The sequence below is a fragment of the Numenius arquata genome, chromosome 2 (genome assembly GCF_964106895.1).
Source record: "Numenius arquata chromosome 2, bNumArq3.hap1.1, whole genome shotgun sequence".
Lineage (NCBI taxonomy): Eukaryota > Metazoa > Chordata > Aves > Charadriiformes > Scolopacidae > Numenius > Numenius arquata.
The window spans coordinates 96,240,404-96,267,508 of NC_133577.1; the positions used below are offsets into that span (position 1 = coordinate 96,240,404).

At 42.6% G+C, this 27,105-nt stretch overlaps 1 protein-coding gene across 1 annotated transcript in view; it reads left to right on the forward strand.

Moving 5' to 3' along the window:
* The window catches only part of PPM1H (protein phosphatase, Mg2+/Mn2+ dependent 1H), a 138,010-nt gene that overhangs the window by 68,822 nt on the left and 42,083 nt on the right, over window positions 1-27,105 (forward strand). The window contains exons 3-4 of the mRNA XM_074168322.1: window positions 8,182-8,526; window positions 16,187-16,299. Of these exons, the coding sequence (XP_074024423.1) occupies window positions 8,182-8,526; window positions 16,187-16,299 (458 nt within the window). The remainder of the gene's footprint in view (window positions 1-8,181; window positions 8,527-16,186; window positions 16,300-27,105) is intronic.

A 27,105-nucleotide genomic window follows, 5' to 3' on the forward strand; every position in this document is an offset into this window, starting at 1 on the left:
GTTCTTTCCTCTTTCAAATCTTTCCTTAAATCTCCTGCCCCAGTTCCTGTGTGCTGATATTCCTCACTGTATGCAGACAGTCATGATTTTTAAGTCCATATTTGCACATTCCTGGATAAACACTTGTGCCCTTTTTTTGCTGGAACTAGGAGTTCTGTGTACAGTCATGCAAGGCAAAACAGAATTTGTTTTAATAGTCTATAGAATCGTAGAATGGTTTGGGTTGGAAGGGACCTTAATGATCATTGAGTTCCAACGCCCCTGCCATGGGCAGGGACACCTCCCACTCGACCAGGTTGCTCGAAGCCCCATCCAGCCTGGCCTTGAACACCTCCAGGGATGGGGCATCCACAACTTCCCTGGGCAACCTGTTCGAGTGTCTCGCCACCCTCACAGTAAAGAATTTCTTCCTAATATCTAGTCTAGATCTCCCCTCTTTCAGTTTACCCCTTGTCCTATCGCTACACTCCCTGATAGAGTCCCTCCTCATCTCTGTATGTTTTAAAAAGTCTTTCCTAGAAAATCCATGCAACTGTCTGCTGTTGGCTCATGCAGATGCTTGGTTCAATGAGTATATTTAATTTTCATATGCATTAATTAGCTTTAATGAAGCAGGCATTTGGCCACGGTACTTGTTCATGTACATAAAATGCATCAAGATAAGCAATGGTGTGGTTGGTCCAGGTGATGGGTTTGTTTGACACAAAGGGCATCACTGTCATGTACACAGGACACTGTAAAGACCCCTGTGCAGACACCAGCCTGGGTAGACACATCCTGGTGCTGTGCAGAGGTACTAGCTTTGGTCTGACATCACGTTTAAATGCCAGGCCTACATCTGGGCCTCTGCATCTGGGATGTGGGTGAATGTGGCTGTAGTGAATTTGCCTATTTTTTTCATATTTTGGGGGCATGCATGGGGCATAGAAAGCTTTGTAGCATTGCTTCACGAAATCCAGTTAGCTTCCAGCTTTGACTAGTATCAAATGCTTCTCAACAGCAAAGGCAAGCTATGTTATATATACTATATTGCATGGTTAATCATCTTCCTCAGAAGGAACTTTTTTCCAAATGTTACATAGTTAATATGTTTAGATTGCATTAAAAATACAGGGATCTAAAACTATTTCATTATTGGAAAGCTCTCTTCACTAGCCGTGATAGTATGCATCATTATGGTTATCATACTGTTACGGTATTGTAATGGTAGGGTCTATAAACAGACTGCATATTTTTGAAAGCTGTTTTTATATCCATTTTAAACTTAATGATTTTCGGCCTTGTTAAATATCCAGTTACCCTGTGTTACATAGAGTATCTCACAGAATCTTCTGTTTTCTCTTCCTCTCTTCACTAGTGTATTTCCTACTTTGACTGTGTATCTTTCATCTCAATTTTTGGAATGAACAGCCACTCCCTTTCAAGCTTCTTGAGAGAAGCATTTTTATTTCAGATCTTCTGTTCTTTCTTCTATTTCTGACATATTTTGACCAGAAGTGAGCATAATATCTGAAGTGAGGAGCCAGCTGATCTGTGTAATATAGTATACTATTTTCGTGCTACTTGTTAGCGTGTTCTTTATGTGTTCTCTTCTTATCTACAGATTTCCTTCTGTTCTCTAAGTGACATTTGACTGAGTGCTATAGTACCCATTATTTAGCTGTGTAAAACCTATTCTACCACGTTATTACACCACAGCTTGTGAATTTAAATTTGTAATATATTTTCCCAAAACAGACAGCATATCTCTGAAAGAAGTTTTCTACTGGACGGCAGTCTTATACTAGCAATTCATAGGATATTTTTGCTGGTTGAATATATCTAAAAGGGGGAAAAAAAGATGTACACGTTTCTGTAATGTGTCATATTTTTTATGTTTTCATATTTTTATACTGTGAAGCATAATACTGTGTTTTGCCCTCACATAGCATTGTTAGCAAATATATTTTTTAAGGAGCATATGAGTTTGGTGTTAAATGTGATGAGGGTGCAACTTAATCTACATCAATAGAATGTAGAAATACAGGCTTGAGACACTCCAGTGAATGGTATAATATTGTCCTGGCAAGTATTAAGTAAGAGAGCCAGAGGCTGAATACTGTAAATGCCTCATAGGGAAATCCCACTGTAACACATGATCTGAAATTGTCTCTGAGTGGCAAAGCACCTTGTAGATATATTGAAGGAAGAAGGGATGAGGGAAGCAGTTGATTGATGTTTATCTGATGAAAAGGAAGATTTCTGCTGTTCTTGTTTAGGTTTTTTTTAAGCGTGGAGCACAAGGGAAATAGGATCTGGAACTTAAGCTGGGCTCTTGATTTAACAGAGTCTGTTTCATTCAAAAGTTCAAAAGTCCTCAGACTTTTCTTTTTTTCCACAGAATCCTTGAGAAGGCCACATGCCATCTTGCTTTTACCCTGCTTTCTGGGAAGTCTGTGAAACTTAAATGGCAGCTGCACCTGAGGTTGTGTTGATTATTGTTGTTTATTGCTAACCCCATCGATGCAGCCCTGTGCTTCGGCAAGGCAGCATAAGGGAGTTGGAGATCTGCGGGTTGCCCACACGGGATGGGCGCCGCTCTCATGTTCTTTACTCTGCGGGTGGACTCCACAGAGCTTTCAGGGGTGAGAAGAAGATGGTGGGCCAGAAATGGGGAGATGGAGAAGTAAACAATTTTTAGCCCTGACGCACACAAAAATCCAAGGAAATCTGTTAAAGAGCATAAATATGGTTCTTTTCTTGAAAGGGTGGGTGATAAACTGAGCAGAGCAGTGAAAGGAAAGACTCTACAAATTCAACCCTAAATTCTGTCCCCTTCCCCCTCCCCCCCTCCCTCCCTCCACTGTTGCTTGATTCATCATATTTATCCTCTGTCCCTACTCAGGAGTATTCACTTTAAATTGTGCAGCTTTTTCGCTGGTACGATTTTTAAATGCCTTTAACTGTGGGGTACCTTGATGACAAATACTGGAGACATCCGTGAGTGAAATGAGAATCCTGTGTCAGGATATTGTCATAGTGACAGTCAGGTTGCAGGACTTAATGTGATGCATTATTAATTGCCATTGTAATGTGAGGATACATAATTATTAATTCTGCAGTTTTCTTTGCCACAAAGATGGGACGGAGAATTTGTTTTGTGTGACACAAGGCTGGTTGCCTACCGTGGGTAGCTGAGCATATTATCAGTAACATGAGGAGGCTTTTCTCTGAGGATGGGGTGGCAGTTGCCCACCCAGTTCAGATTTTATGAGAACTAAAGATGCGCTCTAGTGCATTTTGTGAATATAGTTCATATTTGGAACAATAATAGTCAGTGTGGGTTGTGGTTTTCAGAATAAATCATTAGTAGCAACATGATTCATTTGCCTGTTTGTAATTAGCTTAATAAAAAAAAAATCTGAAGGTTTGCAATGTAGGACCACTGTCTAGCTTCCCTGAAAAATTTGTCCCAAATTGATTGCTATATATTGCTAAGGCTGCCCTTTTTTTTTTTTCTATAACTGAGCTCCAATTATGTGTGTGTGTGTATATTTATTTATGTTTTCTGTCATGATTTCTTATCCATTGCTTGACCCGAAACTTTGCATGTGTTAATTATATTTTACAATTACAAAACCCAGGAGACTGCTGAACCTTCCTGAAAGCTAGGTCAGCAATTGAGGAACCTGAAGCTTATTAAATTTCCTGGTACATTCTGGAAATGACTTGTAAGGCCAGTGCAGTGAAGGCTTTGTTTGCTCTTCGTGTATCTGGTAGCTATTCATAAAGTTGTTAAATCTGAATCTTTTGAAAGAAAATCTAAAATAAATCACTTTGTTGACTGATCATACTCCCACTTGAGGCCTCTGTCCAGTTAAAAAAAACAGATGGAGATTGATATTTGAAAGACTGGTTTTGACAGAATACAGCCAGTGCTAGTAGAAATACCTGTCTTGTTCTCTAAGAGTTTGAAGAATATAAGTACTTTTGGGAAGAAGTTCAAGCTCCCAAATGCAAAAGACAGAGAACAGCCATGCATACGCACACCAAAATAGGTAATTGCGTGGTGGCTACAGAGGTCATCTCAGCTGTGGGAGGAAAAGCATGGACATTGGTGCATTTTGTCTTGTCTGTGTGCCCTAACTGCCAGCCCTTGTTCATTCTCTGAGTCACTGCTTTCTTTGCACCATAAATTTAATTCTTGCTGAATTGGTATGGTTTTGGAGAATACGTTTCTTTGAAATGGAGGAGCCGTTTTTATTCTCAAAGTGGGGGAAAGGAATTTGTTTCTTCCTTTTTCAGACAGCTAATAGGTTATTCATGGTTATACTATCTTTGCTAGTTCAAAAGTAAATGAAGCTTTGTAGGAATACATAGAAGCTTTTGGAGACTATTATTTAGGTTACAGTAATGGCTGCAGATCCCAAATGAATTTAAGGCTCTAGAGCATCTCATGCAGAATGTGTGTATAAGAGCAGTGTTGTGGTAGTCATCTCCTCTGACTGTACGTTCTTGTGATACAGACCTCTCGGTTATCTAGGGTACTTCTGCAGTTGATAGGCAGAAATAAATCTACTTGGGAATGAGATGAGCGTAGTCTGAAAGTGCAGGGTTTTTCTTCCTCTCTGCTGAGTACAAGGGCAATTTAGAGAACTGTCTTGGAGGTGTGCAGTGTAGATGTCTGAACTAAGCTGAACTGGTAGGAACACCCTCATGTTTAAGAAATGCTAGTCCAGAAAGGACAAGATCAGTGAACTCTAGAAGAACCACCATAGCTGATGTGGCCATGCTGTGTTCATGTCAGTGACAGCCCAAGAATACAGCTCAGGCCCATGTCATAGAATCATAGAATGGTTTAGGTTGGAAGTGACCTTAAAGATCATTTAGGTCCAATCCCCCTGCCATGTGCAGGGACACCTCCCACTAGACCAGGGTGGTTCAAAGCCCCATCCAACCTAGCCTTGAACACTTCCGTGTGAGATTCTGTGTCCTAATTTGTGCTGTCCATTGGATTAGAGGAAATGAGTAGAAACATTTCAATTTCACTTTTTGTCATGGACCATTGTTCTGGTCTGTTTTAGAGCTTTCTGGTCTCCGATAGCACCTTATTTGACTACCAAGTTCACATGAGGCTTGTTCAGTGTAGGACGTATTCAGTGCCATGCTCGTAATAATAAGAGTGAGTTGTGTTAACAACAGTTCTCCTTTTGCCCTCTGAAAAGCTCTAATACAGACTTTGGTGGGATTGTTTTGTTGGTTTCTTTTGAAAACTTAAGAAGGCGGGTTGGTTAATCTTGTTCTTAATTCGAAGTTTCTGTTATAGTTTGGGGACAGGGAGAAGGCAATGCCAAAATACCTTCTTCCTCTAGGTGGAAGGTAAAATATTTCCATTTCAGTCAGAGGTGTAATGTCTTTGTTTTTTGCCTCAAAGGCAGCACATCTCCAAAGGAGTAGCACCTATCAAATGGCACGAGGACATAAACAGTGGAAGCATTATCCATGGTGCATCACAAGGTAGATTTTGGCCAGGGAGCCAAACCCTAAGAGAAGAATGGGAGCAGAAGTAGTTTGATCTACAACTCCCAGGAGGCACAGTGTTGCCGTTTTGAATAAATGGTTTCAGTTTTCACCTGAAATACTGTCACTTTGGGGTACTTGTTTCTGTTGGCAAAATACTTTACCTTTTGCATGAGTAGTAATCTGTTTTTACAAAAAAGTTTTTTAGTCAATAATCCTGTTACCTGTTAAAAATGGCTTAAGCAGAGTTTTACAGCCAACTGTTGTGTGAACTTGGAGGGATTCTGAGCCCAGAGCAAGCTAGCACAACTGCCAGTCATGCCTTTGGGGCTGAAGTTTCAGAATGGGTTTTTTGGTGAATTTACCAGACTGAGTAAGTGGGTGGGTCTGACTAAGGAGCTGCATTTGGAAATGTGTACATTTGTTGGGTTTTCCACCATTATAGGATGTATCCTGTATGATCCTTCCTGTGGTAAGTAATCCAGTACTGGAGGACAATACTGTCTTTTCTCAGAATTTCAGTAATGAAATGCAGAGTGCACAATAGACTGCTGAATTCCTTCTCTTGGAGGAACTCTCCACCATGTAGATGACTATATTGTTAATACATTGGTTAAGAATATGTTTGAACTTTACTACAGCAGCAATGCTATTAGCTAAAAAAAACCCGAACACTTTTATGTAATTTTTTTAATCAAGGCTTTTAAATGTGCATTTCAACAAAGTAAATTATAAGTAATAATGCTCATTCAGCAATTAATTCTGCCCTTTGAACAGCATGAACTTGTAGTGATGGTCTATATACATGTTGCTAAAAGAGACATTTTGCATTAGGTTCTGGATTTTGTAGCTCAGGGCAGCAGTGAAATGATGCCTTTTGGATCTGCAAATGACAGTTCATGGTGTTCTTACTCCAACTTGTCTGCCATGTCCTGCAGCCAGTGGTTGGTTCCTTTGTGGAGCAGCTGAACAGCAAGATAGTAGAAGGAGCTGCAGTTCAGAGCCCTGTCCATAAATTTGAAATAAGCAGTGCTTTGGGCATGAGGTGCTGGGATGCAGGTGGTGCCTAGACTATATGCTGATCTGTTGCGTACAGCAGCAGTGCTCAGGTGAATGAAGCAAATCACATCTGTCATCCTAAATTAAACCACAGTCAGCATGACATGCAGATATAATTCTTAAGTTCTTTGATTGCAGTGAGATCTAAGTTACGCTTTCTTAGCATGAGGTGTTCTGCGATAGTATTGTCTGGCTCCTGTCCCTTGCAAAATGATTTCTTTCAAAGTCTGTATTAGTCCTTCCACATCTGACTCGCAGGGTGAACAGTTGTTCCAGCATAGCTGGGAGAAGGTGCAGGATTAAGAAAAAACAGAAGGGAAAGGAGAAACTGGAAAGACTCTTTCCACATGCTGCTGCCAAATATGCTATCATGCAAAGACAGGTATTGTTATGCCTTAAATGCTTCCCTGAGGATTTTTAGGTGAATTTCTCCAAAAAAACTTGAGGTTATCTAGGGTATGGCTCCTTGGTATTTTTCAGGCAGATCAGAACTTGCGCTCCCCAGAACTTAATCTGCCTCCAGCCCTGGTTTAACAGGCCCTATCTAAGTGATAGGCCGCCCCACCACAGAAACATGGTTTCTGGTCAAATCGGAGCAATAGTGGAACTCACTTACACCAACCAGAGGAGACTGTGTGGAGCAGAAATACTTGAAAATCATATCGTTGATCAATAACTGCTGAACAAATGTTACCACATATACCTTAATTTTAATAATGAGGTCTACAAAATTACTTTTTCTGGGTACTCTGCCCATATGAGAGTGGTTGTGCTGACCAGCATGCTAGGAGTTGAGCTAAAATATAAGATCTAAAAGCATACAATTATGTCAAGAGCTGTACTAAGACATTTGCATGGCTCTTCTGATCAGAGGGTATGTAACTCCAGTACTGTACAGGAAACTTTTCAGAGGACTGGGAAGAGCTAGGCAGTGAATGTGTAAGCTAGCATGGGTGGAGTGCAGCTGATCCCCCTTGTGTCTGCCATCCTTGAGGACCTTTGCGCTGTGCTGGTTCCTGGGCTGGCACAGGCAGGGAAAACCTGAGCTGTCCCATCTGCCAGCATGGATGGACCTTATCTGCCAGTCATGGAGGTGGGAATCATGTCTTGATACTAGATGTCAAACTGAGGCACTTCATCTAATGCCTAATGGAATGTCACTGTCATGACTTACTGTCATGGAAATATTGGGGGCTCTCTTGTGTAGAATTTTGGTCTCCATGGTGGTAGGTCCATCACTTACCAATTACGTTATTTTCAAATGCTTTTCCTCTGATCTACACAGTCATTAGGAAATTAACTTAGTCTCACAGCGGTAGCTGTGCTTGGTCAGTGCATGCTGTGATGGCTGTAAGGTAAGAAAGATGACAAGTTCAGCTTTTTTTTTTTTTTTTTTATTTGAGGAGGTTAACGAAAAGAAAAAAAAATGGTGGGGGGGTGTGGCAACAATAAGCATCTCCTTCCTGCTAGAGCTGAACTAACACAGTGAGTATTTCTCCATTTCAGAAAGAAGGTTACCTCTGGGAAAGTTACCTGCTGTCCTGTGCCACTAGCTGCTCAATCACCTCACTCATGGCTGTGTAACACTGACCATCTCTTTTCCTTCCAATTCTTCCCCTCCAGGACGCAGATGGGATCAACCTCTACTACTGGTCCTTGTTTGATGGACATGCTGGGTCAGGGGCAGCTGTGGTCGCTTCCAAACTGCTGCAGCACCATATCCTGGAGCAGCTGCGGGAGATCGTGGACATCCTGAGGAACACGGCCGTCCTCCCACCCACCTGCCTGGGAGAGGAGCCTGACAACCCAGCCACCAACAGCAGGACGCTGACGCGGGCAGCCTCCCTGCGTGGTGGTGTGGGGGCCCCAGGCTCGCCCAGCACCCCTCCAACACGCTTCTTCACTGAGAAGAAGATCCCACATGAGTGCCTGGTTATTGGGGCCATAGAAAGTGCATTCAAGGAAATGGTACGTATATCTCAGGGCTCTGATGTCCTTGTTACATACATTAATTAATCACATGGCCTGGAGAAGATGAACATTTAGAGATAGTTTTCAATTTTTTTTCTTTCCCCTACTTAAACACCATCTGAATGTGGACAGAATTATTTAACAGCCTCAACAGCTTACCTGGTACATCCCTGTGAGGCAGGAACTGCATCTTAACTCCCAGGCAACACCACTCACATTTGTGGGTTACTTGACTCTTAGAAGCTTTGGGCTCTTTTTCTTTTTTATTTTTCCCCCCTCCTTTTTCAAGATAAAAATTAGTATTGCCTCACAGTAGCAGATTTCAGCATTGGCTGTTGTCATAAGGGTGTATGTATGGACATGCACTTTACAAAACCTCATCACCCTACCAAAGCAGCCACAAAGGCTCTCAGCATTCCTTGCACCACAGACCCTTGTTTGTGTTGCCCACAGCTACATGAACGGGTCATAGAAGGTCACATCAGGGACATGGATGAGAGGCAGCATCCTTGTTCCAATGACCTGTAGTTCGTGTTAGTGTTGGGGTGGCTTATAAAGCACAGCAGTGACTGTAGAGAGTGTGGGCAGCTCTGGACTGAGGCAGGTTGGGTGTGGGTGAGTGGGACATGAAGTATGGTCCTGTCACCTACTTGACTTGTGTACAGCATAAGCAACTGGGAGGAAATCATGACCCTATGGAAACAGAATATCCATCAATTTCCCTGTGGAAGGCTGTTTTTTCTCTTTTTTAATTGATGGAGCTGCTACGCACCTTTCCCCTCCACTTCTCCATATTATTAAAAATAATTCTTGTCAGGCAGGCCTGCCAGTGAATACATGTGGATCAGGTCTTGGGAGATCTGATCTTGTTCTTTTTTTTTATTTTTTGTTTTGTTTTTAGAAAAGCCTGTTACTTGAGCAGAAGGTTTTTGAACAAATGAGTGTTTCCCAGAGGTTTTATTTGTTGTCTGAAAAGAAGCATTCAATTATTGTTTTTCCTGATACATGTGAATTCTGTTTAGTACGTGCACCTAATTAGAGACTACAGTTGTTTTTATTAACAAAGTAGTGCTTCACTTGGAATTCTGAATAGCAATTGTCTTGCTGGATTGTCCTTTCTCCCCAGGGAAGTGCAGGCAAACAGACCCACCAACTGGATTTGGACTTTTAGGTGGGTAGTTCCAAGTGTGGGATCCGCAGCCATGGCCTGGGCATCGTTCAGCATAGGGTGTGTGAGCAGTTTTATGCACCGTGGCTAGTGGGCTCAGTTTCTGCTAGCTGAAAAGAAAAAGGAGGACACATGAAAACCTCCTGTCAGTTTAGCGTGCCCATTTCAGAGAGGACTAGCTTGCTCCCTTCTTTGTCAAGAAAGAAGGGAAAAGATGACACTGCCCATCCACTGCACCCTAGTGGGCTTGGAGCATGCTAAAGAGAGGAACACTGATTTCATGCTTCAGTTGGGGCGATTTTCAGGCCAGAGGAGTGCCAGGCTCTGAGTGCGTGACATGACTTTCTCTGTCTCTCCTGTTGAAATTGGTTCCAAGTGCAGGAGAGATGAGAAATGGAGTTTCATGGGACTGGAAAGCAAAGGTAAGAGAGTTAAGGAAGGACTGTTTCAAGTGCTCTACCTTTCTTACAAGAGCAGCATGTGCATTACCCATCACTACCTTCCCTGAACACATCTGAGTGAGCAGGGCTGTTACTGCCTTGCTTTATTTTGAGTTCACACCTCTGGTAGGTGTTCACACAGGAGACCATCTCAGCTTGTGTCCAGGCACCTGACTGCATGGGAGGACTTTTATGGATAGACAGCTGCAGAAACCCTGGATAACTCGCTACAGATACAATGTCTGGGTGTTCCATGTACATTACAGTAATCTGTCGTCCCTTTCTCAGAACTGAAATCCAGAGAATATTTTATTTTCCTCCCTGTGTCTTTGTTCATATGCTACAGATCAGATACCTTAATTCCCACTTTTGCTCTTTATCAGAGGGCTGAAGTTCATTGTCTGTCTTTGCTATATAAAAGACTGTCTACCACAGTGCAATATAATTTCAGCATTAAGTTTTACATCAAAAGGAAGTCTTACAAAACCAGTCAGATTAAGAAAAGCTGTAGATAATTATATCTGCTTTAAGCTCTTGGGGGAGTCTTGTGCATATAATTGGTTTAGGCAGAAGAGTATTTTCTTTTGTCTGTGTCAGGGAGCAGTTCATAAGATCAACACTCCCGAGTCTCATCTGTTCTTGCAATGACTGATCTTCCTTTGACCTCTGTCTAACTTCCTCCTAGCTTATGCTCCTGGTAGTCTTTGGGTGAAGATTTTGGGCCTCTTCCACAGCACATTGTTTATTCAGCCCTGTTTTGTACTGGAACGCCATGGATGTTGAGTTAGGTCAGTGCAGTTGACATGTGCATAATGCAGGAGGGTTTGTGCCAGCAGAGTGTATCGTTCTTCCTGGCACTTGGTGAAAGCTCACATTTCCTGGACACGTCAGCAGACTTCTTGGTGGTGTTTCCTGAAACACCCAGCACTGCAAAGGAGCCCTTTGAACCTGGTGAAATGCTGAGCAGATACAGATAACTTTTGTGTTGTTTTTTTTTTTTTTTTTTTAAACAGTCCAACCCAACTGGTTTATCTAATGATGGTTTTGTCCCCATTTCCTGGGAGCATTTTGCATACCATTACTTTTTTCCTCAACTGTCTTTTGAATTCTAGTTAAGCTCTCCCTGTTTTTGCCTCAAGTCTCAAATAAAATGCAATTCACCCCTTTCAAAAGGCTTTTTAAAATTATGTTTTCGTTATTGGGTGTGATTTCTTTTGGACAGTGCTTGTCTGAGAGCTACACCCAGTAAAACACTGTGGAAAGCTGACACAGACCAAGTCATTGCCTAACTTAAAAAATTAACAATTAAGGTGTCCCCTTTTTGAAGTACTTCTAGATGGTGCTCTCACATTGTGTTGGAACTGGGATTAGCAAGCTTCTGTGTTATATTCTCAGATAATTGACTGTCCTGTTTAAAAAATAAAAAATGCTTAATGTCAGTAATTGTCAGTGATCACAATTATTCCAGCTAAGTGGAAATCAATAAACTCAAGTTCTGAAGGTATCATAAATCAAATCCTCTAATTTTCATCTCTTAAAATTAAGATTTGCATCTATAGATTCAGTTCTAGGAGCCAGGTGGGATGTTTCCAAGGGCTCTTCTGTACTGGATAGAACATCAAACTATAATCCCTTCCCTGTATTTAACCTTCTGTATGTGTATGCGGCGTAGTACGTATTTTAAAGACAGGTGAAGGGAAGAGAGCACCTATTCCACACTGAACTCCATTTAATATTGGATGGGAAAAATGGCACAGAACTATCTGTATGATTTATTGGAAGGTATAAGTTTGTATACATTGATTTTCTTCTATGAGTTCTTTTTTGACACAGATGAAATCTAGACAGTTGCTTTTACAAGACTGGTGCTATTTTTAATTTGGACTATCTGGAGAAAGCAATATATGTTGTGTGCTTTTCCTTTTGAAAAGCTTCCTCAGATTATATAGCCAATAGAAAGAAGGAGGGTTGAAACAGTGGTATGGGCATTTTGATGTCTTTTTCACAGAACGGTAAGGGGTGGAAAGGGCCTTTGGAGATCATCTAGACCAACGCCCCTGCCAGAGCAGGTTCACCTAGAGCAGGTTGGACAGGGACACATCCTGGCAGGTTTTGAATATCTCCAGAGATACCTCCATTTTGACAGAGGTAAAGCAGATTAAGGAGTTAATTTTGACTTTATGCTTTCTGAAACACAATTGTTGTTGTCTTTTTTTTTTTAAGCAGGTACTTGATATTCTGTGTGTAGGGAGTAAAGCTGCCTTCTGTCATAGCAAGATCTCCTGGAGGAAAGGCCCCTGCTTAGAGGACGGATATAGATGAAAAATAGTTATTTTAGTTGTTGTTGCAGTATGGTAACTTGTAATGATGATACTGCAATTTGACCAATGTACCCACTCCGGTTTTCAAGGTCCTAAGTTTCTAAATCTCGGCACGGGCTGTGGCTGCCGGGCGCTTTCTGTGCCGCCACGCTTGCCGTGCTCTCTCCCCGTGCCCGGGCTGCGGGCGGGCGGCTGCCGCTGGCCGGTGGCCCGCCGGCCCCGCCTGCCCGACACGCGTGGGTGCGGACCGGCGGGAGGCAAATCCGCGTCCCCGCAGCCCCCCGCGCCCCTCCGCGGGCTCTCCACCAGGTGGCAGGAGCAAGCCGCCGTGCGGGGGCCCGGCAGCCTCCGGCGGAGCGGATGGTGATGGCTTTCCCGGCGTGATCCTCCTTTTGTGTTTTGTTGTTGGTGGGGTTTTTTTGTTTGTTTTTTCGGGAAAGATTGTTAATTGGCGTGATTTAACCTGCTGCTCTTGCTGTGGGAAGGCCAGGTCTGAGCCTTAGCGAGGCAGGGCAGTGAGGAGACCTAAGGGGTCAGGATGGTGGGGATGGTCTGTCCCAGGGCTGACGTGTTGTCCTCGGGCAGCTTCTGTAATCGGTGGAGAAAGCAACCCCTGCTCTCCGTCACCTGCTCTGGAAACGTACCCCATGGCGCTTCGTGGTGTCCTCTGCAGACTTTGCTCCATCCTCCCTGCGTTCCCTCACCTGGGGAAGAGGGACCAGCATGACCAGGCGTGAGGCAAGCCTTGTGGGCACCCTGCTCGTGCCTGCCGCTACACAGAATCATAGAGTGGTTTGGGTTGGAAGGGACCTTAAATATCACCTAGTTCCAACCCCCGTGCCATGGGCAGGGACACCTCCCACTAGACCAGGTTGCTCACAGCCCCATCCAGCCTGGTCTTGCCCCATCCCTGGAGGTGTTCATCCACAACTTCCCTCGGCAACCTGCTCCAGTGTCTCACCACCCTTGTAGTGAAAAATTTGTACCCAATATCTAATCTTTGTCTAGAGTGAGCTCCTTTATACCTGTAAAGACTTCAGAGGTGTTCTGGTGTTTCTGCCTTTGTTTGTGATGCAGTACTCTCCCAGCAGCACTGTTATAAAGTATTTCATTAAACGACAGTGTCTCTACATCAGACTAACTTAGTGGCGATGGTGGGCTTTATTTTATTTTGGTTTATTTTTCCTCTCAAATCTTGTTGAACTTATAGGAAAGCTTACCCCTTCTTTCCTCCCCTGAAAAAATGAAATGTCAAGTGAAGTATGTAATATCAAATTAAACATGGTGCTGAATGTACTCTGGCAAGTTATGGTAGTAAGTTCAAGTTCTGAACAACAGCTAGATAGATGAGCCCATGAACAGCAATGATTCCAAAAAATCCAGTACACAGATCTAGTTTAAGTCAAGGAAACTCTGAAAACGGGGCCCTAAGGATTATCCATCTTCTCTCCTATAATAGATGCTTCTGAATTCTGCCGATTGAAATAAATAAATTTTGATTTAGGCATTCTAGCACTTGCAAAGTGTACATATGATGGAGCTGAAACCAGCTGAGGAATTGTACATTGTTTGAAGGTCTCAGAGGATACTCTGAACTGCGGAGATGAAGGTTTTTTAAAATTCTGGGCAGTGTCTGGAAAATCCACTGTAGTATTTGTAAGTTTAAATTATTTTGATGGTTAGAAACGTCTGCTTCCTTTGAACTGTTCTTTTCAGTTTAATTTAAAAATACATAGAAACCATGGGGAGAAAAATCGGCTTCTCTACAGCAAGATTAGATAAAGTGGCATTTGTAACAGGCCCACGTCTGTGACCAAAGGTTTCTGTGAGATTTGATTTTTAGCTTGGAGGTGTGTTCCTTCTGGTTCTCACCCCTTTAAAAAAAAAGAAAAAGAAAAAAAAAAAGGCGGGGGGGGGGAGAAAAAGGAAAACCACAAGTCAAGGAGAGCAAGGGTGAAGAAGAGCCATCGGTAAAATCCCTCCATCTCCCGGCAGCAGAGTGCAGTTCCCATGTGCGGCAGAGGATGGCCTTGTCGGGCAGCGCTGGTGGTTCTGGCTGCCCCCGCCACACCGCCCGCCTCAGTGCTGCATTCATGGCACAAATGGGATCGGGCCCTATGTACACCGGCCAGCGAGAAGTCACCTTATTTGCCACAGACACCTCTGCTCGGGACGGTGGGTGAGTGCTGCTGAGCATCCCGAGCGCTGCTGAGCATCCCCACTGCTGCCCCGGGTCACCTCCCTCCTCAGATTCGTAGGAAACAAAGCGCAGTCCCTGGTCTCCTCCAACTCTGCAGATTTTCAATCAAATTGCAGCTGTCATGGTTTGCATTTGTTGTGGTGCTTTTCCTCAAATAAATTTAGCTCTAAAATAAAGCTCTAAATCCCATACCCCAAGGCGTGGACAATTTGAGCTGTTTCTTCCTCAGTGCAAATATGAAAATGGCTGAAGTATAGCTCAGTGTGTGTATGCACACACACAGAGGCAAACAAATGTGTTCATAATAAAAAACACATATAAGTAGGCAGGGTTTGGCTGAAAAGGTCTGCCAGTACTTGCAATAGCAATGTTAAATGATGCTCCCAGTTTGAATCCAGTATTACAAGGAAAGACCAGTTTGAAATTGGATTTGATTCTGGACACAGGAGAGGAGGGTAATTTATAACATGCTGTGTTATTACCCCAAACTAAGCTAAGAGGCAGCAGAATGAATTCATTGGCATGTACTTCAGTTTTTGTCTAAAACGTACGGAGTATTGGAAAATAGCTCATTTACTTGTGTCTTTTATGTTCTCCAACCTTTCCTGGGACTATATATATGTGTGTGTGTATATATATATGTATGCATATATTTATGTGTTGTTTCATTCCTGGGCTTGATTGATTGTTGATGACAGATGTGACTTGTGTTCTCCACTTTTAATAAGCAGGAGGGCTGGTTTTTTATATGTAATGTTTCTTACGGTCAGAATGAGTTGGAAACTAAACACAGGAAGACCTATTTGAGTAGGTGTGTACCTCCTTAAACTTGGGCCTGTGCATATGCATAAAAGTTAAGTCTTTTCAGGACGTCTTAAAAGCAGTGAGATGAGACTGAGAGTTCAATACTGTAGTTCATCCTGAAAGTCTGTGAATACCTAGTATTTTTCATTAAATGCTGTTCTAGTGGCCTTCCCCCCACCCACCCCTTTAATAAGTTTAGCATCCACCCGTTCCCCTGTGTTTCGGAAGGGTAGCCTTGTGGCATGAGTGTGTCTTGCCACTGTTTGTAAAGGCATATGCTCTGCACTCCTAACACCGGTTTTGGAGAGCCAGGTAGTTCATCATGTCATAGCTAGGTCTCATTAATTATTTGCTGTCTATGTAAAGCACTCTCCAATTATACCACCAGGTAGCTGTTATTAAGCTACATTTATCTTTGCCTTCATTGTGCTTTTTCCATAGCAAATTCACTTGCATCTCTCAAAGTTACCATTTGTTCCTTGGTGCCTGATGTTTTACAGTCTCGTCCTGATTTTTTCCTTAGCATCTTTGTATCTTAAGTACGATGTACTACTTCACTTTCCATTCTTCTCCCTGACCATGGGGCCGTAGCTGCAACAGTAAAGAAAGCCAATGAGACATGCAGTTTAAGAAAGACTATTTCTTTTTTTTTTAGGGGAATCTTCATTTTCTAAAACATTAATTGCAGTGGTCTCTTTATAAATCTTGTTCTCTTTTCCCATAGGATTTGCAAATAGAACGAGAGAGGACCGTGTATAATATTTCTGGTGGCTGCACAGCCCTTGTGGTGGTGTATTTATTGGGGAAGCTTTACGTGGCAAACGCTGGTGACAGCAGGTGAGTAAGTGTCGTGTCTCCCCAACTATTCGTCCATCCCAGACTCCCCACATCTGGTGTTACCAAGTTCCTTAGTTGCCAACAGTACCACAAGAGAATTCCATTTCCTTAATGGGCCCTCATGGAAATTTGATGCAAATGGCAGTGATAGGCTTCCAGTATCTAGTCGAGTGGTGGATGCAATTGGGGAGGCTGATGACGCTTCTGTCCCTGTAGCGTGACTTGATGGTTGCAGAGAAGTGGAAAGATGCTGAAGAGCCATTGAAACAGAAGAGATGTTGGCTGTGTAATGGAATTGTGCGTTGAGCACTGACAAGGTGACTGCATCTGGAACAGCTGGTAGGGCTGGACTGGTTCAGGAAGTCCTGCGGCTCATGTCCTCAGCCTTAGTCTTGGAAGGCCACCTGGCTCTCAGATTTTGATATAATTGAAGGTAATCACCTGTAAGCAAATAACTGCTTTTCCTGCAACAGGGAGGAGGGGAATGAGAGGGGCTATCACAGGTTAGGATTTTTACTGTGTCCTGTTCCAGCTCGTGTACTTGTCTGTTTCTCGGAACTGAATGCCGTTGTTCAGGAGATGTTGCTTTGTTTTATTTAGAAGTTGGATGCTTGGAGACTTGTGACGAGAAGCCTTTTCTTTGTTTTCTGATTTAGCTAAAGCTAGGAGCAAACTGGAAATCTCTCACTGGCATTCCTTTCCTCTGTCTCACTCTCTGCCCGTAACACCATCAGAGAGAGATAATGAGGCTTGGTCTTGCAAGACTTTAAACCTTCACATGTTTCTTTTGGCAGCGCTCTGCATAAACAGGCCAGGCAGAATAGTTCCCCGCGTGATACAGACTGCTGTCGTGTTCATTTAGTTAGCTGCTGAGAAATTAAAAGTCTGCAAAGGTACTGAACCACATTGTCTTTAGGTGAAGACTGCTACCGTTACGCGTTTGTGTTTGAGGTTTGGGTGCACACAGTTCACGTTTGTACTGTGTGCACACAACGTATCTACAAAGGCAGCAGTCAACTGCAAAATGTTTTGTAGTTTAAACCTAACATTTTTATTGCCTCTTGCTGCTTTAAACTTTGTAGGAAGTCAGATAAATCCTTTATGCATAAAGTTCTTTTTCTTTTCATGTTGGTGATTGTTCTTAATATGCTGAATTTGCTGTTGTTATTGAAAATTGCTCACCTAGTTCCTCTTGACAAGTCACATCTATGAATCTTTTTCACATCAAAAGAGTCCTCAACGAGAGTAGCTGAAAACTACTAGTTTGAGTAGACCACCTATCTACTTATCAGAACCACTAGCTGCACTAAATTTTAGCTCTTTTGCCATTAAATTAGAAATAATCACGTTTTCCTGTGCTATTGTACTTGAAGTACAGTTGAGTCTCTTCCATTGGACTGGCTAAATTGCTTTATTGTCTCTTAAAAGTGTGCTGTGTAAAATTGGCCATGTAGGACCTACTTTTGAGGTCTTTGTTCTTAAATGACTGGCTGCTTCCAGTTCCCCCAGGATTCCTCCTCTGGTTCCCGCGAGCATCCTCAGCTCCATTGCAGCCTCTCACACCCAAGGGGAAGAAACTCGTTGGTGGTGATCTTGATTTAGCCGAAGTGTCCACTGTAGTTAAAGCCACAAAGTCTTCAAGAGGCTTTGAATGTTCATCAAGCCCATCAAAAACATCTGTTCAGAAAAACAGGAAGAGCAGGATTAGAAACGAATCCGTCAGCGAGGCTGGGTCTTGTTTGAACCAGGACTCAAATTTTTCTACTCATTCCTCACATCTTGTAGGCAACAGGGTCCTTCCAGATCCAAAATAGTTTGGTTTGGCACTTTACAAATGGACCTCACAGAAGCTTTCCTCATGCTGGATTCCCAAAATCTTTCCCTTTCCTAGAAGATCAGTTGATCTGGGCCTGTCTCCCACCAAATCCCCACTTCCTATGTTTCAGAAAGGGAGAAAAAATGCTATTGCAAAACACCTACGTTGCTCCTCATCACTAAAAGGTCATTTTAGGACTAGCAAAGCCAGGGTGCACAGTGCATTCCTGTATTTTTAAGAGCTCAGACACGTAGCCAAGAAGTTTTATTTGTGTTAGTTAGAAAAATATGTTCCTTTTTGCTGTCTCATGCCTTGCGTGGTCAACTTCGCTGTTTGTACAGATACAAATGAGGTCGGTGAGAAATAAAATAAGGAAACTACTTTAAAAAATGTTTGTCTGGTCTTGAGAAGAAGGGTGGGGTTTATTTTTTCACCCGAACAGGGGAAAAAATACTTGTTGCTTTTGGAACTAGATGCTGAAACCCTCAGTTCTTCAGTCGAGCTTTAGTTTCTTTGAGTTCACCTACTTGTTTGTGCCTCTTCTCTGTCATCATTCTCCTTCTCCCATCTCTGCTCCCCCACTGGAAAAAGCCTACAAATAAATCAAGCTGCATTTCCTGCAGAAAAGAGTCTGTGAGAGAAAGTTTTGTGCTGCAGGGGTGGGAAATAAACATTTTGGCTTCAGGGAAGCCTCATTCGTACTGCCTCTGCCCAGAAGAGGGTTAGGTCTTTCAATTCCAGGCAACTTGAAAACAGGAGAAGCTTTTAAAGGTGGGTTTGGAACACCTTCTGCTGTCACAAGACCAAGGTACGTGTAACAAACTGTTACTATCACAATGAGACTAAGGAAACGCCAAGTGCGAGACTTGAATAATAATGTGCTATGCAGTGCCAGCTATACCTCAGACTTATGTCTGTGGTATTCAGTTTAACCACCAAAGCCTCTCAAATCTAATCATTTCATGCCACGTACCCTGGCAGTGTTGTATAGCAGCTGTCCTTTTGTAGTTGATGTGTAATTACATCATGAAAAGACTTTAATTACCATATTACTAAATTACCAGCCAGCAATCCTTTCAGGTTCAGCCCTAGCTCACTTCTGTATGGACTATTAGGCTTCTCCAAGCTGAACACTTTTGGTTGGTGTAAAAGGGAGGAAAAATTGTGCTAATTTTAGGTTTTGTTATGAACTATTATAGAGCTTGATGTTATGGCATCACTAATGTCAATGATATAATTAAACTTCTGCTAACGATGCAATCACAGTTCTGTAATAATTATACGTTAACTGCACATGATACCAGAACCCTACTAAAAATGAGGTGATGTATTCAGAGCCTGATAAAAACAACTTGGAGGGAGCTGCTTTCATTCTCTAATGGCTTGTCTGATCATTCTTGGACTCTGCCATAAATATACCTATTTGTACAGTCAAAATTCATGTCTTAATATTGTCCAGAGCTTTTTCTAATGTTTCTCTCTCTCTCTTTCTTCCTCTCAGTGGATAGGATTGTCCATGCAAGGTTATCTAATTAGGGATTGATAGTGCTATAGTCAGCTGTCCAATATATAGTGCTTTTCTGGTAAGCATCGATGCACTGTGCTTTGCTTACCAGTTTGATGTATACAGTATGGTAACTAGGCCAGGCCCTCTGAATAGCTGCTTTTTTTTAAAAAAAATAAGGAATAGTAAATCTACTCATTCTTTTAAACAGTATTGTTCAATTTTATATTGCTAAAGTGACTTTTACTTCTAAATTGCCATAACACGCCTTTTTAATCTCAGTTCTTTTTAGGTTTATGCTCTTTATTAGTATGTTGTTTTATAGCTAGTGATGAAGCAGTAGTAAAACAGGGACTTAATGCTTTTACTGATTACTACCCAATTACTGTATAGCCTTCTGCAACATAACGTTTGCCCAGTATCACTACAGTGACTGTAATGGAATATGATCATATTAACACTTTGGCACGAGTGTTCTTCTAGCTTTCATGTTGTCTGGTGAAGGAGCTGCTGGGAGACTGCAAGCGCTGCCATTTTGTGCTGTGCCATTTTGGAGCCATGTAGGGTAGCCGTGCTGTTGTTATTATACAGGAAGCAGAACACCACAAGTTGATTTGACTTTTCCGTAGGCCCTGAAACACTCACTAAATCTGCAAATGGGTTCTTGGGCTTTTTTGATTTATTGGCAGAAGATGGGATCAAAGCAAAGAGCCCGATGTTTCAGAGGCTTCACAGACTTACAGGGTCACTGGATTTTTTGCTTCGTTTCATCAGCTTTTTTTATCATCTTTTTGCTTCCTTGCTTTTGCTCCCCTGTGCTTATGTTTTCAGGGCATATTCATCCTCTGCTTGAACATACATCCTCATGTCCAGAATAGATTTTTTTTTTTTTTCTCCTCCTTTTTGCAAGCGTAGAATTAATGCCAAGGCATTTGGTATTGTTAAATGATAGAAGCTCATTCAGTGAATTTTTTTGTAGTGCTTCCATCTGAATGCAGGTTAAGTAACTGCATTGGTGCTTCAGGTGCCCAGATGTGGGAGAGTGTGTTTATAACACCGACTTCTCCCAGTGTAATAAAGTAGTGAATTGAAAATTGAATTCTACTTTGTTTACTGTTTCAGTTCTTTCTAGATTTGCTGCTTGTGTTGAATCTCACTACACTTATAGTTTCTCTTCTGTGTCATGATGCTTGTCAGCTGCCTCCTTCACGCATAGTTCCCATCACAGGAAGTCAAATTTGGGGGATTAGTCTGCTTTTATGAAGTAAATGAGAGAGGCATGGAAACAGCCACATCTGCTGACTGGCACTGTAGCTTAAATAAAATTTCTGAGAAGTCAGAATTGATGATTCTGACCCATTTTTGTGGTTCCATGGTATCTCACCTCTTCCTCAAAGCAATCTGGCAGGGTGACTTTTGCCAGAAGCTCTTAACACTGTGGAAGGATGGAAACCAAAAAGTGTTCTAGTATATTACTATTGTAGAGCTAGTTTGCTTTCATCTTTGGTTTACAGTATTTTTAACAAACTTTAATTTTCTAATTTTCTTGACTACCCATCTTCTAATCTAAATGGTGTGTATTTTCCCTGTTTTCCTAGAGTGGTCTGCCTAAGCCCTCTGTCTCCTTATGTCTGTGCCTGCATAAACAGCAATAACTGTGCTTCGTACTTAGAGGCCTCTAGAGGGAAGACTGACTCAGTTACTGAGCTTCTCCACTCTGCAGTAGTGTTCTTTTTCCTGTCTCCTCCTAAAGATGGGACAAAAAGAGCTGCAAATCTCTGAACTACCCTTGGACCACGCAATCCATGGTGATTCCTCTTCGTCCTTTGAAGTTCTAATTCCTCCAAATCCTCTTCCAAGAGGCAAGAGCAACACTTGCAGACTGTATTTTGAGCAAGCTATGTGCACATCCCCTCTTTTGGTTATTATTAATTCTTTGACGGAATCACTTGAAGATAATAAATGCTTAATTGTTTCAGGACAACAGATAACCTAAGCCTGGTCTGCTCAGGAGCCTGTGTAGTGAGGAGAGATTGAATTCAAGATGAAGTGAATCTCTCCCACATACATTCTCCTTCACTGACTGCAGTTTGGTAGGTGAAGTCTGATCCTGCCTAGCCAAAAATGTTGGAAAAGAGCGTGGCATTTTAGTCACACTCAGGAGATGCGGCCAAGTCCCATCTCTCTGTTTCCCCTGCTTCTCTTTCTTGGAAGCCCGACTTGCAGGCCTGCAGAAAGCACTTCTGCTCCCCTTCTCGTCCCTGGCCTCCTTCCAGGGAGAAGTAAGAGCGCAGGATTCACAGGAATAGCAGCAACCTCAGTTATTGCAGAATTTTGTGCTGGGTAAAGCTTTTGGAGGCACTTCAGGAAACACTTTAACTGAGGTGTGGAGAAAAGGTGTTGGAACAGAAATGTCATAGCACTCAAGGTGCAGTGATGAGGGAGAGCATTTTTTGGTGATCCAGTGGGTGACAAGTTCCAGGGTACTGGCACGTTGTATCCAGCACTGACTTGGCAGAAATGATTTATTTGGCAGTAAGTGTTCCTAGGCTTTTGAAGACAAAACAAATATCTTGCCTCTTCTCCAAACTCTTGCTTTTCCTGGGAGACTGTATGCCTTAGCAATGTCTATGGCAATCCAGCAGGTGTTGAAGCCATTGTAAACATTTTCGATGAGTGGTACATTCAGTCTTTGGTCCTAATCACATAGACATCATCTACCCATGAAGTCCTTATGTTCCAGATTATGAGGAAGGAGAAGAATTTTGGGTATTAAAGTACTATCAGCAAACTGGAAAGCCACAGTTCATTGGTATTAGTTTCCAGGAGTGATGAATTCTATTGACTTTAATTCTCCTAGGTTGTCAGCCTTTACAAAAAGGGGTGGAGCTGGGCAGAGGGAAGTAAAAACCAAAACCAACAAAAACCAAACTAATCAAACCAGACAAAAAAAAGTTGGTCACTGCCATTGCAAGCAAAAATTCCCCTGCTGCCTGTTTTTATTGGTGAATATAAGCACTGATCAAGGAAAAACTCCCACTGTAATAGCATCGTTGCAAGTATGTTGTGTATGTGGCTTGTAGAGCTCGTAGGGTCTGAGGCAAGATCGGCAAAGGGTGCTGAGATGTAATTTTAATCACCCTTTTACTAGTACTTTAGTGATGCATAAAGAACCTTGACCTCTAATGGACTCAGATCATGGTATAAGCGCATATACCAGAATCCAGATCTCCCTGTGCAGTGCATTAAACTCAAAACCATCTTCTTAATCTGTGCCTTCATAGCTGACCACAGAGAGACCCCTCAGGTTCTTCATTCCAGTGTTGTAGGGCCAGGGCTAAGGCACGCTGAGCAGGCTGGGCGCCTTGGACCTCTAGTTCCCCTCTGTACTAAGGGAAGAGCACCCCAAGCTTGCTTGGTGAATGTTTCAGGTTTACTGTGGTCCTTACTGTGCTGGAAAGCTTTTCTCATCCCCTGAATTCAGTGAGCTTGCCAGGCAGCCCAGGCCCTTCAGACTCGGCAGCAGCTACGCAACGCAGCGTGTGCTGTGCTCCCGGGGCTTTTAGCGAGGGCGTCCCTTGTCACTTCTGCATGGGTGAATGAAGCAGAGCTTGGGTAAAAATTCACTGATGCAGAGTGAGCAGAGTGTGACTTTCAGTCTGCTTTTACTTCTTGGTCCAGCTTGCTCCAATATCCTGCAACTGCTGCTGAATTAGGCAGAAAAGCTGAGATCAAAGTAGATGTGCTGCTTTAGGCACTAAAAGTCATTCTGACTTCCTCGGTGGTAAGACTGTGAAGAGCAGGGGGAAAAAAAATCCATGCTTCCATTTTACATGGTCAGCCATATCCCACCCATATTACTGGCAACATAAACACTGACTTGCACAGTGGTGCCTTCATCCACTAAGCCCAGGTTTAGTTGCCATAGTAACTCATCCTGGAGATGAATGTGATATCCTGGACAGCAGGGAAAAAGACTTTGATTCCATAGATACCAGTCCTGAGGCTCAGAGCTGGCCACAGAGATGTGACTGCACTTCTTTGTTCATTTCACTGGCATGGCCTGAATAATTGGTGGCCTGTTGTTAGCCATGATATAGAAGTGCGGTGGTGTATCATCAGTGCAACCCTGGACTTAGCTGTGTCCAAATGAAGAATGCATTGGAATCATCATGGGCAAAATTAATCTCCTGAGGACCCTAAATCTCCAACCTAAGGATGCTGGAACCAATGGCGAGCAGTTTTCATGTGCTAGCAGTGTCACTATAAACTGGCTTGTAATAGCTTTCTAGCTGCCAGCTGAAGTCCTCTCTGAAAGATCAGTGGGTTCAGGTGTAAACCAACAGGAAAGTACACACAATTGATTACAGAACATTTTAGTTTAGTTCATTGGCTTTTGGTTCAGTGCTACTGGAATCAGAGTAGACGATACTAGAAGTATATAGGTAAACATGAAGTCACCACTGGTTCAATAGCAAAAGTTACTTTCCTGATTAAACAAACAAAAAAATCACATACAGATAGCCAGTGCTGTCCCATTAGTAATGGAGTGGGAGTACAAGAAAAATGTAATTAGCACTAAAATGAAACACTGTTGATAAAGCCAACCACTAATTATAAGCCAACTGCTAATAATAACTCTGTACTTAGATTGCATCAGACAAGAAATACACTTGAGGACCTAAACTAGAGCAGGGAGTTCACAGGAGAGTCTGATGGGAATGGAGCTGCAGCCTGCCAAAGAGGCACTGAGAACTAGAAGCATGCGGTTCCTGAGGTCAAAAAAGGCTGGGCAACGTGTCTTCTCCGAGCTGTCTCCTCTGTGGGCAGCCTGCAAGCTCAGTATTAGATTTAATTTAAAACTATAGGATGAGTAGTAATGCAGAAACAACTGAAATAATTTAGTTACAGTGTTGGTGACGGCCAAGTGCTTCTTGCCATTGGATGGAATATATAGAGCAGAGGGAGACTGCCAGGAGTAGAAAATCCCTTTAACTGCTACTTACTAAGTTGTTAGTTGAATACACGGGATGGAATGCAAGATCAGTTCTTAAAATTCAGATTTTTATTATTTTCAGTGGCAGTAAGGAAGTTGCTGACTGGCCCAGGTGCTAGTGTAGATGAAAAGTAAGCCCTTCTGGGGAAATCTATGAATACTATTCTGCTTTGAGAAACAGCTTCTACTTGCCCATTTATGATCCTTTATTAAAAATAATACAATTCATTTAGTAAAAACAGACCACCAGAATAGTGGCTTTAAAGTATATCAGCAGCCTCACTTTGCCCAGAGGCCTTCTCCACAAGAATCACTAAATAAGCATTAGAAATGTAAATAGGAATGAGTTGGGTAGCTGGAAACAACATAAAGCTCTACATGGGTATGCATAGGAACAGCTCACGTGCTTGTGGGTGCCTCTGAAAGACAACTTTCAGGGTTTCTTGCAGGGACTGGATTTAGAGTCATAGAATTGTCGAGGTTGGAAGGGACCTTTAAGATCATCGAGTCCAACCATCAGCCTAATACTGACAAAATCGCCACTAAACCATGTCCCTCGGCACTGTGTCTACTCATCTCTTAAATACCTCCAGGGATGGTGATTCCACCACTTCCCTGGGCAGCCCATTCCAATGCTTGATAACACTTTGGGTGAAGAAATTTTTCCTAATATCCAGTCTAAACCTCCCCTGGCGTAACTTGAGGCCATTTCATAATTTCTTTCCCTGGTTCTTCTCAGAGGCAGGAGGAGGTTCTTGTGTCGCCACAGGAGAAGTGTAGCACGCTTGCCTCCATGCTGGTGTGAGGACATGAAAAAAGGCCCTTGAATGAAATACCTGGGAAGGCCCTGCGTGGGTGTCCTGCTGGAGCAGGGCTGTACTTGGCGGTCGTGCTGCTGAGATGTTAACCCTTGGAACAGGCAGGGTGTCTGGCAGTCTGCAAAAGCCCTTTAGCCTTTGAGAGGGTTCTTCATTGTTCCTGCAGGACATGCCAAAGCACGCTCCTGTAGGAAATTACTTTAACCCAGCCTTTGTGCAATACTTCACCGAGACGAGTTCTCACACCTTTTATCGGCTTGAGGGAGCTGAAGTTCCCCCAAGTGATGAAAGGATGGCTGCGTCCCAGCAGCCTGCTGTAGCCATGGCATGTGCAATGGGGCTGCCTTGTCACAGGAAGAGCCACAAGCAGGGAGAGTGCGTCCCCCCTCAATGTTGGCTTTGTTTGGCTGAAAGAAAAATGATCCGATGTTTCTATTCTGTCACAATATTTCTGTGGACAGCCTAATGTTGGTGCTGAAAAATGTGAAGAAACCAGGGTGGCAGGACTGTTGAGTGGCACTAGATGGAAAATGAGGACAGAGGCAATTTTCACTGGCTCTATCCCCTCCCCAGTTTGCTGCTTGTTTTCTTCTTGGTAGCGATGGCGAGTAGGAGTTTAGGGCATTTTTGAAACATCTCTTGGGTATTACGGGTGGGAGGCAGCCAGGGTTTTTTTTTCCATTGGTGTTGCTGAGGGTTGCTCCTTTCACCTCTGAGTTTTATGGTGATGGATATGTCATCGCTGGGACCTGTTTTAATGCCAGCTAAACGTTATATAATGGTTTGTTTCACTATCCCCAGCCTGCCTTAATTCATAAAATTAAGGAAATAATTTAAAGGCTTTGCACTATAATTCCATGATTATTGCCAGTGCAGTGAGGTATTTGTTCACCTGGTTTCTAAAGAAACATTGAGAAATGAGTCTGAGTGGGACTAAGGGAGAGTAATTCAGTTCATAGTAAGTGAAACCAGGGTGCCAGGGCTGAATGTATTAAAAGTCATCAGTAATCGTAATGGCTGTAAGTTCCAGTACTTCATTTGGAGGGGAGAGAAACATTTTTTTGAATCTTTTTATAATCACTTTTTCTTCTTAGCAATTAAGAAAAGGTGAATAAGCAAAACTGGTTTGAAGCTCACCAGACATTAGCATTGCTCTTCTTTGACTTCTTTAAATATATACATTTAGTTACCATAGTAAACAAGTACCTATCTAGACTGATTCAATAGTTCTAGGATTTACTTTATTTTTTTCCTCAGCTATTTTGTGACACACCTAATTAAAATCTACTGCTTGGTTCCCCTTTGAATGTAATAAAACCCTGCCTTATTCTTTCTGTCAGTTTAATCCCTCTTTCTTTTCCATTGACACATTTCTAATACCCCTTCAGACAGGCCAGACACTTTTGCTTCACCTGTACTGAATCCACAATGCTTAACACCTTTTGACAAAATGGATACATCCTCCCTGTGGCTTGGAATTGATATACGCTGTCAAAGAGGGTTTTCCGAACAGTCTCTCTTTGTCACCTTTACCAGATTTTTATCCTCTGTTGTAGAAATGTGCAGCTTAATGTTGCGTTTCAAATAATTTTTGGCTGAAAAAGTGTGTAATGGAATCAGGGTGTCCCCTGAATACTCCTAACAGTAGGAGATGCCTCTTTGTTTTGAACAC